This window comes from Mustela putorius, unplaced genomic scaffold, assembly GCF_011764305.1.
Source record: "Mustela putorius furo isolate JIRA1106 unplaced genomic scaffold, ASM1176430v1.1 tig00003845_pilon_pilon_pilon, whole genome shotgun sequence".
Taxonomy (NCBI): domain Eukaryota; kingdom Metazoa; phylum Chordata; class Mammalia; order Carnivora; family Mustelidae; genus Mustela; species Mustela putorius.
The window spans coordinates 63036784-63056225 of record NW_025421998.1 but is presented as its reverse complement, the minus strand read 5'-3'; the positions used below and the strand labels follow the sequence as shown (position 1 = coordinate 63056225).

At 35.6% G+C, this 19442-nt stretch overlaps 1 protein-coding gene across 3 annotated transcripts in view; it reads right to left on the bottom strand.

Moving 5' to 3' along the window:
• Positions 1-19442, bottom strand: part of BBS9 (Bardet-Biedl syndrome 9) — a 447161-nt gene that overhangs the window by 334803 nt on the left and 92916 nt on the right. For all 3 annotated transcript variants that reach the window (XM_045062860.1, XM_004762629.3, XM_004762628.3), the window contains 2 exons: positions 13041-13215; positions 4761-4845 (listed from right to left, as the gene is read on the bottom strand). In XM_045062860.1, coding sequence (XP_044918795.1) covers positions 4761-4845; positions 13041-13215 — 260 coding nt within the window. The remainder of the gene's footprint in view (positions 1-4760; positions 4846-13040; positions 13216-19442) is intronic.

Sequence of the window (19442 nt, the reverse complement as noted above, 5' to 3'; positions counted from 1 at the left end):
CAAGGACATTAAAATAATTATTATAATTGTATTCTATATCTTCAAAAAGTTAAGTAGAGACATAGAAGATATAACAAAAAAAGGAAACCAAATTGATTTATAAAGATGAAAATCATGAGAATTAACACCAGATTAGACATTATAGAGAAAAGATTAATTATCTTGAAAACATGATAAAAGTTATCCAAAACAAAATAGAAAAAAGTTTTAATGAAAATAAAATCTGTGAGCTACAGGATAACTTCAAGTAGACTAATGTATGTGTAACTGGAGTCCCCAGAGGAGAGAAGAAATGGAACATTAAAAAAAAAAAAAAGAAAGAAAGTTTGAAGAATTAAGAATTAAAATTTTTTTAATTTTCATAAAAACTATAAATTCACAGATACAAGAAGCTCTACAAATCTTAAGTGCAAAATAAAGAAAACCACACAAAGCACATCATAGCCTAATTGCTTAAAAAAGGTGGTAAGAGAAAATCAGAACAGCAGTCAGAGAAGAAAGATAGTATGAAAAGAGGAACAAAAGATAAGAATGCAGGCAGATTTCTCATGAGAAACAATGGGAGCAAGAAAGAGCAACCTCTTAAAATGCCAGGGAGAAAAAAATCTGTCAAACTAAAACTTACACCCAAAGAACATTTTTTTTTCTTCTTTAAGATTTTATTTATTTATTTGATAGAGATCACAAGTTGGCAGGTGGCGGGGCGGGGGGGGGGGGGTAGCAGGCTCCCTGCTGAGCAGAGAGCCCCATGCAGGGCTTGATCCCAGGACTCTGAGACCATGACCTGAACTGAAGGCAGAGGTTTAACCCACTGAGCCACCCAGGCGCCCCCAAAGAATATATTTTCAAGCACAAAAGCAAAAAACACTTTTTGAGACATAGAAAAACTAAAAGAATTCATCAGCAGTGGACTCATACTGAAAGAAATGTAATAGCAAGTCCTTCAGGAAGAAAAAAAATGACACCAGTTAGAAATACGGCCTACACAAATTAATGAAGAGTATCAGAAATGGTAACCACATGAGGAAATATATTTTTTCTTATCATTTAAATCACATTCAAAGATACTGGCCATTTAAACAAAAATAGTAACAATGCAATATGGAGTTTACAGTGTATATAAAAATAAAGCATATGACAAAAGCACAAAAGGCTGAGAAACAGAAGTATGGTTCTTATACATGAAATAGTGTAATATCACTGAGAGTAGATCATGATAAATTAAATACTATAAACTATAAAACAACTCCTAAAATAACAAAACAAGGAGTTATGGCTAATAAGCCAAAAAAGATAAATAATTCTAAAATTTGAAAGCAGAAAAACAGGAAAATGGAAACAAAGAACAGATGGGACAAAAAGAAATCAAATGGCCACGTGACATTCTTAAACCTACCCATATTAATAATCACATGAAATGTAAATTGTCTAGAAAACAAATTAGAAGACAGAGCATATCATACTAAACAAAAAGCAAGACCGAAATATGTGCTGCTTACAAGAAATGCATTTTCACCACAAAGACATAAACTGGATAAAAGTAAAAAGATGGAAACAGATATATCAGAACAATACTCACCAAAAGAAGAATGTTACCATAGCAAAAAGATAGAGGGTTATTTGATAATGAAAAGGGCATACGTTCATCATGAGACATAACAATCTTAAATGTTTATATACCTAATCAAAGAATTTCAAAATACAAGAAGCAACAGACTGACAAAATTTCAAGGAGAAACAGACAATCCACAGTCAGACTTCAATACCCCCCCCAAATAAATAACAGAAATTCGTTAAAAAGGAAAAAAAAACTAATAAGGATATAGAAGATCTGAACAATGCTGTCATCCAATCTAACTGACATCTATAGGACACCCAAGAACATATGAAAAATAGACATTCTTTTCTGGTGCTCAATGAAGATTTACCAAAATAGACCATATTCTAGGCTATAAAGCAAATATCAAAACATCTGAAAGAATTCAAAGTCATAGAAAGTATTTCCCTGACCACAAAATAATTAAATTAGAAATCAACAAATAGTTAAGAGGTAGCTCTCAGTAACATAGGCAGCTTTTAACTGCCTTCCCACAACTACTTTATTAAAAGCATTCCAATGGATAAAATTTTGTTTCTCTGCAATAGACTTAATGTTTCATGGCAACACAGTCCTGCCAAATGATTGTGGTGTAATGAAAGGAAGTTTTACTGACATTTCTTACTCTACTTATTAATTAAAGAAGAATGGGAAAATCACTCAACTGTAATTGCCTTCGGGATATATCCTCAGTGTAAGGCACAGAATAGTATCAATAAACATGTACAATTAATAAGTAAAGGGTATTCCAGACTAAATAAAAAATATGTCCAGAAGCCTTGAATCAAGAACAACCATGGAATATCTGGAACAATGAAATGCCCACGTGGTTGGTGTGCAGAATAAAAGGGACAAATGGAAGAAAACCACGATTGAGGAGGAGGTCAAGGACAATTTGACTACCATTATCAATATCATATTCATCATCTAGATACTTCACTAAATGCTGATAGATAGACAGATAGATAAATATACATCTATCTATCTATATATGTATATCTATATACATATATCTATCTATCTATATATAATGGCAACATTGTAAAATAGATATTATCACCATTTGGCAACTGAGAAAACTGAGATTTAGCAAGGTTAACAAACTTGCTCAAATTTGCTCAAAATCAGTAATAAGTATAGCTTTCAAGATCTGTCCATTAAGCATCCAACTCTTGGTTTCAGCTCAGGTCATGACTTCATGGGTCGTGAGATGAAGCCCCAGCCACACATTGGCTCTGTGCTTGGTGAGGAGTCCGCTTGAGGATTCTCCCCCTCTGCCCTGCCCCCTACTCACACGTGTACTCTCTCTCTCTTCTCTCTCTCTAAAATAAATAAATAAACCTTAAAAAAAAAAAAAAAACTGACTCCAAAGTCTATGATTTAACTGTTATCAGTATGGTGCCTCCAAATTCTATGAAAAAGTAAGTCATATTTGTATATCCTGTGTTCTTTCACTTTTTACTATTATTAAGAAATATTTTTTTCATCTCATTCTTGGCTCTTTTCAAGTTAGCCTTCCTTCCTATAGCCTAATACAAAAAACTGGTTTTCTCTAATCTTCCTACCTTGGTACTCTAAATTCCACATTATTTCTTCATGTGGTTTCTTTCATATGTGTTCATCTGAAATACAATTTACTATTTCTGTTATAATTTTCAATTCCTTCTGTTTTTCCTTCCTATCCATGGAGGTTCTCAGGATAAAGGGTTCATAACCGGGCACCTGGGTGGCTCTGTGGATTAAAGCCTCTGCCTTCGGCTCAGGTCATGATCTCAGGATCCTGGGATCAAGCCCCACATGGGGCTCTCTGCCCAGCAGGGAGCCTGCTACACACCCCCTCACCTGCCTTTCTGCCTACTTGTGATCTCTGTCAAATAAATAAATAAAATCTTTAAAAAAAACAAAAAGTTCATAACCATCATCTATTCCCTAATTTATCATTTTACCATTTTTCTTTTATGATTTTTCATTTATATTTTTCTTCAAACTATTTCTATCATTTACAATTTATCATTTATATTTACATTTATAATTTTTTTCATTCTATCATTTACAATTTTTCTTCAAACTATTTCTCAAGTTACCAAATGTCCATCTTTGTCTTTGAGCCAATTTTATCTTTGTAAGCTATAAATTTTTTAATCTTTTACTTATATATTTAATCACATGCCTACTCATATCAATATTTTTGTCTATTAAAAGTTTTTTGTGGGGCGTCTGGGTGGCTCAGTGGGTTAAGCCGCTGCCTTCGGCTCAGGTCATGATCTCAGGGTCCTGGGATCGAGTCCCCCATTGGGCTCTCTGCTCAGCAAGAAGCCTGCTTCCTCCTCTCTCTCTCTGCCTGCCTCTCTTCCTACCTGTGATCTCTCTCTGTCAAATAAATAAATAAAATCTTTAAAAAAAAAAAGTTTTTTGTTGTTGTTGTTGTTTTTATGTTATGTTAGTCACCATACAGTACATCATTAGTTTTTGATGTAGTGTTCCATGATTCATTGTTTGCATATAACACCCAGTGCTCCATGGAATATGTGCCCTCCTTAATACCCAGTACCGGGCTATTATATCTCCCCCCCTCCAAAACATTCAATTTGTTTCCTAGAGTCCATAGTCTCTCATGGTTCCTCTTCCCCTCTGATTTCTCCCCCTTCATTTTTCCCTACCTTCTCCTAATGTCCTTCATGCTACTCCTTATGTTTCACAATTAAGTGAAACCATGTGATAATTGTCTTTTCTCTGCTTGACTTATTTCACTCCGTATAATCTCCTCCAGTTCTGTCCATGTTGATGCAAATGTTGGCTATTCATCCTTTCTGATGGCAGATGAATGGATAAAGGTGTTTTGTTTTGTTTTTTTAATTTTTGTCTCTTTGCTATGTTGGTTTATAATCACATCAGTTAAAAGTGACCTCATCTGAACATTTATAATTCTAGTGATGCAACTTTATAATCTAATAAATTATAACAGGACTAGGCATGTGTCTCCATTGCTCAATAATAGCCAACTAAATTTTTGCCCATTGAGAGAATCATAACATAGAAAAGAAAAATAGCTAAAATAAATATTTTTATAACTTCTTCCCAGAAATTTTTATTCTGAAAAAAAAAAAAATTGGTGGTTAAATATGACATTACTGAAATTTTTGTAAATTAAAAAAGGCCTTACAATAAGTCTTTTTCCAGAACCAAGTTTTTGTTGTTCAGTCTCCTGTCTTTTATCTGCATCTGTTGCAAAAGCAAGTACTTGATACCTGTTTAAAAGATATGAATAATTATAAGTGATTTTATAATTAAATAATCTTAAACTTAAAAAGCACATAAACTGTAAATATATGAGTTACTTTTTTCTTGGTTTTAAAAACTGTAAAATTTAAGACTAAATTCTTATTGAATGACACTGTGACATGAAACTATATAAAACTGTCATGATAAAGAAATTATAACCATCTCTCAAAATTCAATATTGGGAAAATAGTTCTGCCAACTATCAAAGCATTTGTTAGAATTTTATATAACAAACAACAATATTCAAGAAAGATCCAGCACCAAAACACCACATAGAAAAAAAAGTAAATAATGCAAAGCAGCCAGATGTAGAAATTGTTAACAGATATTCTATAACACCCAGAAGACCACAGTTTAGTCCTTAGCCAACCCACTTACTAGTTGGCAAATTAATCACTGTGTTTTATCTTCTCCATCTAAAACATAGGAATAATAATCTCTAATTCAAATTCAGTTAAAAGAATTTAAAAATTATTTAGTGCCTGTTATAGTATCTGGCATATATTAGGTACCCAACAGATCAATAAACAGACAACACAGATTTACATATAAAGAGAGAGCAATCACCTAGTACTTTATGGTATTTAATAAGTTCTCAATAAGGGGCATTATGGACATTATGACTTTCTGTAAGTGTTTATTTCATTAGTAACCTTTAGCTTAAATCATACTTAAAACCAATTTACAAATATAATTCAATCTAGAAATTATTAACTTGGCCAATAAAATTTAAACTCCTTTATTTCCCATTAATTAGTGGTATATTGTCGATATAATAATCCTACTCTGAAGAAAATTCAGACTCATAAATTCCTTTCTTTCCTATTGAATCAAAACTCTTGCATTGTTCTTCCATAGCTAAAAGGAAAATCAGTAGATATATTTGGACATCTCATATTGTCTAAGAGAAAGATATCCAAAAGTGTAAAAATCAGTGACCTGAATGAATAAAAGCAATGTAGAATATGTAAATAAGCACTAAAATGTACACTGGTATCCAAATGTCATATACCAACTCTTAAACTATCTCAATCAGGAATAATTGGTTTTTAAAAAAATGCCTTTAGGGACGCCTGGGTGGCTCAGTTGTTTGGACAACTGCTTTCGGCTCAGGTCATGATCGCGGAGTCCCGGGATCGAGTCCCGTATCGGGCTCCAAGCTCCACGGGGAGTCTGCTTCTCCCTCTGACCTTCTCCTCGCTCATGCTCTCTCTCATTGCCTCTCTCTCACTGAAAATCAGTCTTATGACTAATATGAAAGCCAAATGTATATGAATTTTTCGTCAATTCAATAAACATACAATAGTGATCTAATACATCTAATATACCTAAGAGTGCTCTGTGCTAATAATAGGAGGTATGTATATGGTTCCTAGGGAACATGGTGGCAGAAACTAGTAATTGAGATGGAGGAAATATACATGTTTTGGTTTGGGTTCAGGAGGAGAAAGCCAGATTTTAAAGAATGAGTGAACACTCATCACACTGGTAAAGATGCAAAGGCATTACAGCAAGGCCAAAAGCACATGAAAACACAAGTAGTAAAAAAAGACATGAAAGGCCATGACAGAAGTTTAGGAGAAATGTGTGGCAAGGAGGAATGAGTCATGGGAAATGAGACAAAAAAGGTAGGAGGGTGATGCTCTCGGCCTTGTAAAACCATGCTAAGAAATCCCATGGGCAGCTATAGCAAATGTCTCCATACAATTTGAGACTGATCTACAAAATTCCTCTGTCTCCACCCTGCCAAATAACTAGACCTCACATTCCAACCTTCAAATAGGATTATTTCACTCTTACCAGGACACAGTTACAGAAATAGTATGCACTGGTAACTAAAACATCATCCCCAGAGCTGGGCCTGCTATGGATCCAACCTCAGGCAATTAATTACATAGGCAGTTCATTTCCTGCACACACCAACCTACTAGAGGATGATATGGATATTAATGAGATTGTTGTAAAAATCCAAAGCTTTTGAGCTGTTTGAACCTTCTTCTAGAACTACAAAGCATTATTATATCATTCGGGAATAAGTGAGCCCCTAAACTGGCCTCATTAACATCAAACAGCAGGTAGAGACACAGCCAAAATTGACTCCTGATTTCCAAATCCAGACCATTGCATTCCTGGAAGACAACTCAGAAGAGTATTTTATTACTAAATATAACTGACAGCAAATTTAGATGATGACAAACTTACAATAGCATCTATTTTATAGTTCTTCCTTAAGCCCTCTTTACTGTAAGCAATAATGTACATGGAAACTTACTTCCAAAACCAAACAATTCCAGGCAAACTTGGCAATTCTGAAATAAAGAAAACACTTGGGTTTTTTTCTTACCACTCAAATGTTCAGTGAAGGATAAAATTCCCTTGTTGAGACTGCTGAAAGAATGATCAGGCCCAGTGTAATAAGATTTCACGAAAGAGAGTATCATGTGTGTTTCTCAACAGAAAGGCACTAAGCACAAATACAGCAAGTCCAGGTGAATGGTAGCACTATTAGGCCCAATAGCCACAAATACATAATAGGTCCTGTGGAACACCAATGACAAACTCGGCCGTATAATTTAGTGCTCTTCCATATCACATCGTAAAAACAGCACGAAGTAACTAAAAATGGATTGAGGTGTCACAGAGCACAAAACTAAACCTTCCAGAATCATTTATTTTCAAATGAAACATAGTTGTCACCTCAAAGGTACCAGGAGATCTTGGAAACTTGATATTTAACCCAGAAAACTCTACCAAAATTGGAAGCTCTCTGGATACAAAGCATTACTATGCTCATCACAAGTAAAGCTAAAACATTCTTAGTTATGCCAGGAAGAATCCTTTTCATTGAAAGATGCCAGTAACAAAAGAGCTTTCCTTACAAACTTTTCACTCTTTCATCAAGTTCTTGTTATACATCTCCCTTTGGCAAGGTACAATGCTAGGCATTTCGGAAGATACAAAATCCCTGTCATCAAGGAGCAGTTAGCCCTGTCAAGGAGAAAAACAAGCAAATAAGTAATATCAGTTAAAGTGTGACAAGTACTTGTGGAAAGAGCAAAAAACTACTCTGTGAAATTAAGGAGGAGGAGGTGTTACTTGTGGCTAGGTCAGAAAGAGAAGCAGGAGACCAGCGAGGCTACCAGATATAATTTTCATATACAGAGAAGAAAGGAAAAACTTCAAATAGAGTACAGTATGAGCAAAAGAAGAGAGAGAGAAAAGGCCTAAACATACATGGAAAACAGATATTTCATTTTGGCCAAAGCCTAAGCTTGGTGAAGAACACAACATTCTTTTTAAAATATTGTCAACTAAACTCTATAAATAATTTAAAAATACTTCTTTAAAGTGGCTTATCTACTTAGCAATGTACTGAGTACAGGGGGAGATGTGTAGCAAATAAAAGGAGAGAAAATAAAGCTCCTGGCAGGTGTACTTCTTCAGGGAGCCTCCTTCCACCAAACTTATTGAGGGGGCACACCAGTAGGCCTCCTCAGGATCTCCTGCACAGCTCTCTAGAGCCTCTATCACAATGACCTGATATAGTTGACTGACTTGCTACGTCCCACCCTTCTTTGCATACTGCTTGAGGACAAAGAGACAGCTCTTACTTGACTCTGCACTTCTAGTACCTGGCACAAGTGTGTGACACAGAGAAGCCTCTTGAAAAATGTTTCCTGAATGAATAGTTGAATAAATGAACTAACTTATTCAGTCAGTGAACAGATGTTTAAGACAGACTGCTCTCAGGAACCTGATAACACAAGGCATACTGTGAAATAGTTCAGCAGAATACAAGAAGGCAATATGATATTTGGAAATCAGTCTTTTAGGCAATAATGTATCAAGGGGGTGAAATAAAGGAGGAGAATTGAACTAGTTAACTTTAAAAGTCCCATCCAAATCGGAACATCCACATTAATAAAGGTAGAATGGGACTGGATTGTAAGGAGCCCTGAATGTCAATATATGAAGGTTTCAACTTTTTAAAGGGCAACAAAAATTATTCTCACTTAAACAGGTTATTTTAAAAGGATAGATGTGAGAAGGATCCTTAGAAGTCTAGATAAGAAGTAAGAAAACCAGAAATCCAAGTGAGGAGATAAAGCCCTGAATGTCAATGGAAATGGGAAGTAAACGCTGAATACAAGAGAAAAAAGTAAAAAGGTCAGGGTTTACTGACCAAATAATTCTAACAAGTAAAGAAAAGAAAAGAGAATAAAAGCTAATCCAAAATTAGGAAATCAATGCTTAGAGAATGGTGTTATCTAAGCACCTACAACTCCCACCAAAAAAGGGCAAACAATTTTCTCACTTCAAAAGAAAAACAACATTCAAGAGTGTTTCTAAATTAGAATCGCTTTGAATATGTGTTTGCAATGATGATTTCTGAGTCCCCAAACCTACTAAATCAAAATCTAGTGTACCGGTAATTGGGAATCTATAAATCTGCATTTTATAACAGGTTGCCCAAGTGATCCTTGTACTGAAGTTTGAGATCCACAGTGTTCGCTATTCGCTAGTTCCTATCTGAATATAACTGAGCTTGCTTAAAGGTAATTAAATATCAATATCAAAAATGAATATAAATTATGTCTTAAAAGCCTTTTCTATTAACTGATTACATTCTATTAACTGATTATAAATAGATGAAGCCTCAAAAGAACAAACCTGCAGTTTTCATGTGTCCTCCAACCTTAAATTACCCGAGTGATTATCATTTAATTTAATCTCTTAAACTTGAAAGCATATATAAATGTAATATACTATTTAATGTTATAAGTCCTCTTAATTGTCATCATTTCATAATAATCACATATCCCATGCATTTTTACCATTATAAAAGATCCACATAATGGATAAGGTGTACATTTTTAGTCCTAGATGGAGATGGATTTAATGGATTGGTATGTTGGTGAATTACCATAGTTCAAAGAGGGTGAGCTTCTCTGAGATTAAACTTACACATTAAGGAAACCTACACATTGCTTCCTTATCCAGTCACTCCTGGAGTTATTACCAAATTAATTCCTATGCACATATTTCAAAGAGTAAGTCATGGAGCATTCAAATCTTTCTATTGTGACCCCAGTGTAGCACTGCTAGTATCCCTACTTGGCAGGAGTTGAGGCACGGAACTGGGTGGAAAGCTGAAAAGCAGATCTCCTCAATATTGCTTAATCTTTGGCAGGCTTAAATGAATTATACAGATATTTTTCTCAACCTCTCAAAATAAGCGTATTTTATTTCTTACCAGGAGCAATGACACAATTCATTCTTCTCCTTTGGACAAGAGCCATAGGAGTTAAAGAAGGAATATGATATAATGACACAGTACCTCCGTCAGTTAACTTCTACTTAGTCACAAACATTTGCTCATGTCTAGGGTTTTGAATCAAAGATATTTTGACAACAATTCACAAAAGGTAGATTGCCACTTACAAAGGTGAAGGGAATAACTTGCTATATGCCCAATATTGAAACTTGAAGACAAAAATTTATAGGTGTTGCCTGGTGAATTTATATTTTCTTCCTGCCTTGGGAAAAATCATACAACCAAAAACTGAAAAGCTATAATGAAGTGTTCTTAGATTTTTAAAGTTCTAAGTGTTGCCATCAGTAAGATAAGAACAATAAAGTTACTGAAGATATTGTAATCCTCCAAGTCTATTTCTTTCCTCAGGATGAATTTGTACTTTCTTTTCCCCATCACCCCTTCCAACAAAAAACACACCCTCCAAAAACTCAAAACCCTAATTTTTATTGAAATTTAGCTGGTAGAAGAAAACGGTCTCTCTCATACACAATTCCCTCAAATCAGTAAGAATTTACAGCAAAAAGTACAAATTGTTTTCATAGGGTGATTTTCATACTTCATTTTTACTATGAATTGTTCTTTTTAAAACATTCATATTAACATTTGTATTTTTTGCTAATATTCTTCCCATGTCACTTTTTTTTATAAAATGATTTCATATATGCATCTTTTCATTTGGCTTTTTTCAGTAGTACTGTGTTTTATTATTAATCATTCAGGGAACAGTCACAATAATTAATCAGCATTTTCTATGGGTGACAACTTGACATATATTCAATCCTTTTAACAAGATTGTCAAAATAGGCATTATTCCCACAACAATATGGTCAATCTTTGGCAAAGCAGTAAATAATGTTCAATGGGAAAAAGTCTCTTCAACTGGGGCGCCTGTGTGGCTCAGTTGGTTAAGCATCTGCCTTCAGCTCAGATCACGATACCAGGGTCCTGGGATTGAGACCCACGTCAGTCTCCCTGCTCAGTGGGGAGTCTGTTTCTCCCACTGCTTGTATTCACTCTTCTCTCTCTCTCTCTCTCTTTCTCTCAAATAAATCTTTTTTTAAAAACGGTGTTGGAAAAATTGGAGAGCAACATACAAAAGAAACTAGACCACTTTCTTACATCATACACAAAAATAAATTCAAAATGGATTAAAGACCTAAATGTGAGGCCTGAAACCATAAAAATCCTACATGAGAACATAGGCAGTAACCTCTTTGACATCAGCTGCAACAACTTCTTTTCTAGATATTTCTCCTGAGGCAAAGGAAACAAAGGCAAAAATAAAGAACTGGGACTAGATCAAAATAAAAAGCTTCTGCAGAGCAAAGGAAACAAAACGAAAAGGCAACCTACAGAATGGAAGAAGATATCTGCAAATGACATATCCAATAAAGGGTGAGTATCCAAATTTATAAAGAACTTATAAAACTCAACACCCCCCAAAAAAATAATCCAATTACAAAATGGGCAGAAAACATGAACAGATATATCCCCAAAGAAGACATATAGATGGCCAACAGACACATGAAAAGATGTTCATCACTACTTACTATCAGGGAAATGCAAATCAAAACTACAATGAGATTATCACCTCAAAGCTATCAAAATGGCTAAAATCAACAACACAAGAAACAACAGCTGTTGGCAAGAATGTGGAGAAAAAGGAATCCTCTTGCACTGTTGGTGGAAATGTTAACTAGTGCAGCTACTCTGTAAAACACTATGGAGGTACCTCAAAAAGTTTAAAAAAAAAAAAAAATGAAACTACCCAGAACTACCCTGGGGAGCCTAGGTGGCTCAGTCTGTTAAGCATCTGACCCTTGATTTCAGCTCAGGTCATGATCTCAGGGTCATGAGATTGAGTTCTTCATCAGGATCCATGCTGGGTGTGGAGTCTGCTTAAGATTCTCTCCCTCTCCTTCTCCCTCTACCCCTCCCACTTCCTCTCTCTCTCTCTCAAAAAAAAAAAAAAAAAAAAGCAGAAATATCCTATGGTCCAACAATTGCACTACTGGATATTTACCTAAAGAATACAAAAATAGTAATTCAAAGGGGATACCTGCACTCCTATGTTTACAGCATTATTTATAATAGCCAAGATATGGAAACAGCCCGTGTCCCCCTATTATTGAATGCATTAAAAAAAGACATGATACACACACATACACACACAGTTGCAATGCAAAGTTATTCAGCCATAAAAAAATGGAGCTAGGAAGTATAATGCTAAATGAAATAAATCATTAAGAGAAAGACAAAATACCATATGACTTCCCTCATATGTGGAATTGAAGAAACAAAACAAATGAGCAAAGGGAAAAAAGGAGAGAGACAAATCAAGAAACAGACTTTTAATTACAGAGAACAAACTGATGATTACGAGAGGGGAGGGAAGTAGAGGGATGGGTGAAATAGGTGATGGGGATTAAGGAGTGCACTTGTGATGAGCACCTGATGATGCTTGAATTGTTGAATCTGTAGCTGAAACTAATATAACACCGTATGTTAACTAACTGGAATTAAAAACTTTAAAAGCGCCCCCACCCCCAAAATAGGCATTATTATCTCCATTACAACCAGGATAAGGACACTGACCATCAAACAGCTTCAAGTAGCAAAATTAGGATTCCAATCCAGGTCTGTCTCACTTCAAATCCTTTCTGCCAATCTCTGCACTAGCAAATATGTTACAATATATAAATGATATCCTCTAAGTCACCACAATTACATTTTATCAAAGAAACCAGTCTTTTTTCATTTGTAATACTCAAGCTTTTTGTGAAAAAGAATTAACCAGCAACATACCAAGAGTCATGATTCCAAATATTCAACATCCAAACTTACTTGTAACTTTCCACTTGTCGGCAGGAAGAGACAGTAATAAAGGAATCTGTACGGGAACTGTAAGCAAGTGGCCCAGGTAAAAGAGAACCGGGGAGAAATCTCCCAAAAGCATAGCTTTCCTGCTCAAACACCATCAGCATCCCATCCATAGACTGGATACAAATTAAATCTCGACCTAAAGAAAAATTAGAGGAAATCAGGTGACTTTTTCTTTATAAATAAAATGGTTTCCATTTACCACTATCCATCACAAAAATGTCATAGTTAATCTTTTCCCCAAGGGGCAATATAAGCTGTTTCAATTTTAAATTATAAACTGATGAAGTTATCAGATTACTGTATATCAATAATTTAGGGGGATACATTCCCCAATTTTTAAATTATTCAGAAGGGGTCTAATTTTAAGTACACTTATTTTCATTTACCATATGCTAAAATCTCTAGCTAAAGATAGATAATCTCTCAGAACATTCCCCTCCACTCTTCCCAGGATGTTGGTGGAGATAACACAGCTATCTTGACAGGCCTCAGAGATAGAAGCAACATACAGAGGACAATAGGGCCCACCCTCACCCACTAAAGCCCAGGACCACTTTATCTCCAGGTGGTTAAATATGACAGAAATAGGGACGCTTGGGTTGGGGCCTCTGCCTTTGGCTCAGGTCATGATCCTGGGGTCCTAAGATCGGGCCCCGCATCGGGCTCTCTGCTTGGTGGGGAGCTTGCTTCCCCCTCTCTCTCTGCCTGCCTCTCTGCCTACTTGTGATTTCTGTCAAATAAACAAATAAAAAAATCTTTTTAAAAAAATGACAAAAAAAATAACAGAAATAAACATCCTCCTTATTTAAACCATCATTAAGTTTGTGTCTTTGTTAATGCAATCAAACATCTGTATCTTAAATAACACAGAACTTAACTGAACCTAAAGATCCATCAGCATTGCTCAATCTTAAATTTTAGTTTCATTTGATTGGATCCAGGAACCAATAAACAACAAGATATAGAAGACATCTGGAACAACTGGGGAAACTAGAATATGACTGCACGTTAGAAAAAAATAGGAATTATTAATTTTTTAAGTGTGCTTATGGTATTATGATTATGTAAGAGAATGTTCTTATTGAGAGATGTGTGTTATAATATTTATGGGTGAAGTAGCACAATATCTGTATCTTCACTTTCAAGTGGCTCATCAAACTAAATCTGTGTGTGTGTATATCTATATAAACATATACATATATATTTACAACTGTTGATTCTAAATGATGGAAATATGGATATTCATGTTACTTTTTCTAGTTTTTAAAATTTTTCACAATAAAACTGTAGACAAATGAAATACAGTGTTTAAATATATACATTTTGTATACAAATTCACATTCTTAACAATTGGGAGGGAACTGAGCATTAGTGAATTGAATGGGACCATGGAGAAGAATAATAAATTTAATCTTAATAAGCAAGAATCAAAGAGACAAAGAAATTAAATTAATGAAAAATGTATGCAATAACCCTAACCTATGGGGGAGATTATTACTACAACCAAAATGTACTCTTGATGTCTGTATCATTAAAGAACATGAGGTCAGAATATGTATATTTCCAAGCAGAAGTACCAATGAAATTTGAGTTCATTTCAATATATTGAATATCACTGAACCACAAATTTTCAGACTCCCAACAACCTAAAAGAAGTAGTCCTCAAAGCATGGCTCCCAGGTCACCAGCATCAGCATCATCTAGAAACTTCTTGGAAATGCAAATTCTATGATTCCGCTCCAGATCTCCTAAATCAGAAGCTCTGCTATTAGGGTTCATCAATTCTAGGTTTTACCAAACTCTAGAGGCTATCTGATGTATGCTAAGGTTTGACAACCACTGTCTTAGCATGGTATGACAAAGAACTAGAGCTTGAAGGAAACTTGAGCCCCAGAGAAAACTCGGTTCCATAGCATGGTACTATATGAAGTCTTATTTCCTGAGACTCTGGCAGCATAGAGGAGCATAACTATACTGTAATGTCCATGTGAGCTGCCTCTACAGTCAGATAATCTGGGTTTGAGTCCAGCTCCACCAATTATTGGCTATGAGCTTCGGCTCAAGTCTCCCTATCTGCAAGATGGCATACCTACTTTAGTTAGCTATTGTGAGAATTAAATGAAGTAATGTATAGAAACTAATCCAGTAAGCAGCAAATACCCCATCACATTGTTTTTTATAACTTATTTTCTAAGTCTCAAGAGGAAGCAAGATGGCAGAGAAGTAGGAGACTGAAATATTATTAGGTCCCAGGAGTTCAGCTAGATAGTTATCAAAACCTTCTGAACATCTACAAACTCAAAAGGAGATAGAAGAGAAGAAGAGCAGCAATTCTAGGAACAGAAAATCAACCACATTCTGGAAGAATTTTTTTTTAAATTTCTTTTCAGCGTAACAGAATTCATTGTTTTTGCACCACACCCAGTGCTCCATGCAATACGTGCCCTCCTTAATACCCACAACCTGGCTCCCCCAACCTCCCCCACCCCCCGCCCCTTCAAGACCCTCAGGTTGTTTATCAGAGTCCATAGTCTCTCATGGTTCACCTCCCCTTCCAATTTCCCTCAACTCCCTTCTCCTTTCTATCTCCCCATGTACTCCATGTTATTTGTTATGCTCCACAAATAAGTGAAACCATATGATAATTGACTCTCTCTGCTTGACTTCCTTTTTAATTTTCATCTTTGCAGTCATATTCCATCCCTTCATCGTACTTACCCTTATTTTTGTATGTATATAAGTTTTTCTTTATTTAAAATTTTGGGAGGCAGTTTCTTTTAACAGACCAAAATACACCCAAAATCAAGTGTGTGTGCCTCAGTTCTATTCACCAGTCTAATCTCTCTCTCTCTCTCTATACACACACACACACACACACACACACACACACACATACATACACATACATACATACATACATACATAGTTTTATTCTCCTTTCTTCTCCCCCAGTTTTAGGGCTCTTGCGATTTGGTTAGCGTATATTTTTCTGGGGTCCTTGCTACCCTTTTAGTATGTAGTTCTTGCATTCATCTATTCTTACCTGGATAAAATGACAAAGTGGAAAAACTTACTTCAAAAAAAAAAAAAAAAAGAACAAGAGGGAGCACTGACCGCTAGAGACCTAATATATACAGACATCAGTAAGACATCAGAACCAGAGTTCAGAATGATGAAGATGCTAGCTGGGCTTGATGAAAGCATAGAAGATATTTTTATCTTCTATGATAAAGAGAATCCCTTTCTGGAGAAATAAAATCCCTTTCTGGAGAAATAAAAGAACTAAAATCTAACCAAGTTGAAATTTAAAAAAGCTATTAATGAGGTGCAATAAAAAATGGATGCTCTTGCTTCTAGGATTAAAGAGGCAGCAGAGAGAATTACTGATATAGAAAACCAAATGACGGAGAATAGAGAAGCTGAGCAAAAGAGAGACAAACAACTACTGGACCACAAGGGGAGAAGTCGAGAGATAAGTGATACCGTAAGATGAAACAATATTAGAATAATTGGGATCCCAGAAGAAGAAGAAAGAGAAAGAGGGGCAGAAGGTATATTGGGGCAAATTATAGGACAGAATTTCCCTAATATGGTAAAGGAAACAAGTATCAAAATCCAGGAGGCACAGATAACCACCCTCAAAAACAATAAAAATAGGTCCATACCCCATCATCTAATAGTAAAACGTACAAGTCTTAGTGACAAAGAGAAAATCCTGAAAGTAGCTTGGGATAAGAAGTCTGTAACATACAAGGGTAGAAATATTAGATTGGCAGCAGACTTATCCACAGAGACCTGGCAGGCCAGAAACGGCTGGCATGATATATTCAGAGCACTAAATGAGAAAAATATGCAGCCAAGAATACTATATATAGCCAGGCTGTCACTGAAAATAGAAGGAGAGATAAAAAGATTCCAGGACAAACAAAAATTAAAAGAATTTGCAAGCACCATACCAGCTCTACAGGAAATATTGAAAGGGGTCCTCTAAGCAAAGACAGAGCCTAAAAGTAGTAGATCAGAAAGGAACAGAGACAATATACAGTAACAGTCACCTTACAGGCAATACAATGGCACTAAATTCCTGTTTTTCTATAGTTACCCTTAATGTAAATGAGCTAAATGCCCCCAATCAAAGTCGGAGCATATCAGAATGAATTAAAAAAAAAAAAAAAAAAAAAAAAAAAAAAAAAAAAAAAAAAACAAGACCCATCGATATGCTGCCTACAAGAAACTCATTTTAGACCCAAAGACAACTGAGGGGGTGGAAAACCATTTACCATGCTAATGGACATCCAAAGAAAGCCGGGGTGGCAATCCTTATATCAGATAAATTAGATTTTAAGCCAAAGACTTAAATAAGAGATGAGGAAGAACACTATATCATACTCAAAGGGTCTGTTCAACAAGAAGATCTAGCAATTTTAAATATCTATGCCCCTAACATGGGAGCAGCCAACTACCTAAACAAATTAATAACAATATCAAAGAAACACACCGACAATAATACAATAATAGTAGGGGACTTTAACACCCCCCCAAAATGGACAGATCATCCAAGCCAAAGATCATCAAGGAAATAAAGGCCTTAAATGACACATTGGACCAGATGGGCATCACAGATATATTCAGAACATTCCATCCCAAAGCAACAGAATACACATTCTTCTCTACTGCACATGGAACATGCTCCAGAATAGATCACATCCTGAGTCACAAATCAGGTCTCAGTTGGTACCAAAAGATTGGGATCATTCCCCGCATATTTTCAGACCACAGTGCTCTGAAGCTAGAACTCAATCACAAGAGGAAAGTTGGAAAGAACTCAAATACATGGAGGCTAAAGAGCACCCTACTAAAGAACGAATGGGTCAACCAGGAAATTAAAGAAAAATTGAAAAAAATTCATGGAAACAAATGAAAATGAAAACACAACTGTTCAAAATCTTTGGGACACAGCAAAGGTGGTCCTGAGAGGAAAGTATATAGCGATACAAACCTTTCTCAAGAACCAAGAAAGGTCTCAAGTACATAACCTAACTCTACACCTAGTGGAGCTAGAGAAAGAACAGCAAAGAAAGCCTAAGTCTCTACTACACATTGTATTAATGTTCAGTTACTTGCTGTTTCTCACATACATCATGATAGTGTATGCTTCCTTGATTTTGCTTATATTATTACCTTTCCCAAAAAAAATCTTATACTCATTTCCCCCAGTCTAGTGTACATTTGCTGGCAGCCTCTTGGTCATCCATTCTCCTCTCCTCCTATCTTTGGCCATGAAGTTTGAATGAGACTGACTTCATTCTAAGCTTGAGGGTAGGTCCTGACTTATCCAAACCAATTTGCATCTCATTAATCACAGTGGTTGGTTTGGGGATAGGTGTAGTTTTATAGACAATGTGCAAAACTAAATTTCTAAGTTCAGCTAGAACTAGAGAAAAATTTACTCTTCCCCCTTAGGAATAGTATGTGAGGTTAAAGTCTGGAATCATAGATGCCATTTGGCTTTTACAAAGGCATAATTAAAAGAAGGTCATGGAAGACATGGTTCGAGCCAAGGCATCAAGCATCACTTGGAGCCAAACCTACCTGGGAATTTTGCAGGCAATAAATTCCCATAAATACTTAAGCCACTTTGAGTTAGATCAACCCATTTGTCCTCTGACAGACATCACAAACAGGCTCATCTCTTTCCCCCTCAACCATCCTCCCTATGTGATCCCACAGAGCTCCACTCTCACCTCCATCTTACAACTAACCATCAATTGAAATGATTTGTTTTTGTGTCTCTTGCTCAACCAAGAGTAAACTCAAAGGCAGAAACCATGTCTTATTCATCTTTGTAAATCCAACAACTACAAAATGCCTGGCACATAGGAGATATACTAATAAATGTCTGTTGAACTGAATTTAGCTAGGCAAAATAATTTATTCATCTGAAGCTCAGACTGGCTGAGATTTTATTCTATGTGTTTCACATACTGCATTGACATATCTGAAAAATGCTTTATTTATTACAACCCCGGCTGCTGACGTTTAGAAACATGTAGGGATCAATCCAAAACATAACTCAAAAATAAATAAATAAATACTTCAAATCACCATTTTGGAAGCCACTTCAGAATACATACCAAAGGCTCTCCTTACAGATAATGGGAACAGAAAGAACAGTCTAGAGAAGCCATGAAAGTTTTGTAGTTCTGACAGAACAGAGCCAACAGGAAGCTTTCGTAAAAGCGATAGAATTTCAGGAGCTATTTAAATGACCTAGCCCTGAACCATACTTAGAGTTCTTATCACATGCTCAGTATTATATTAAGAAATATAGAACAATAGGAATAAAAACTACTATTGACATTT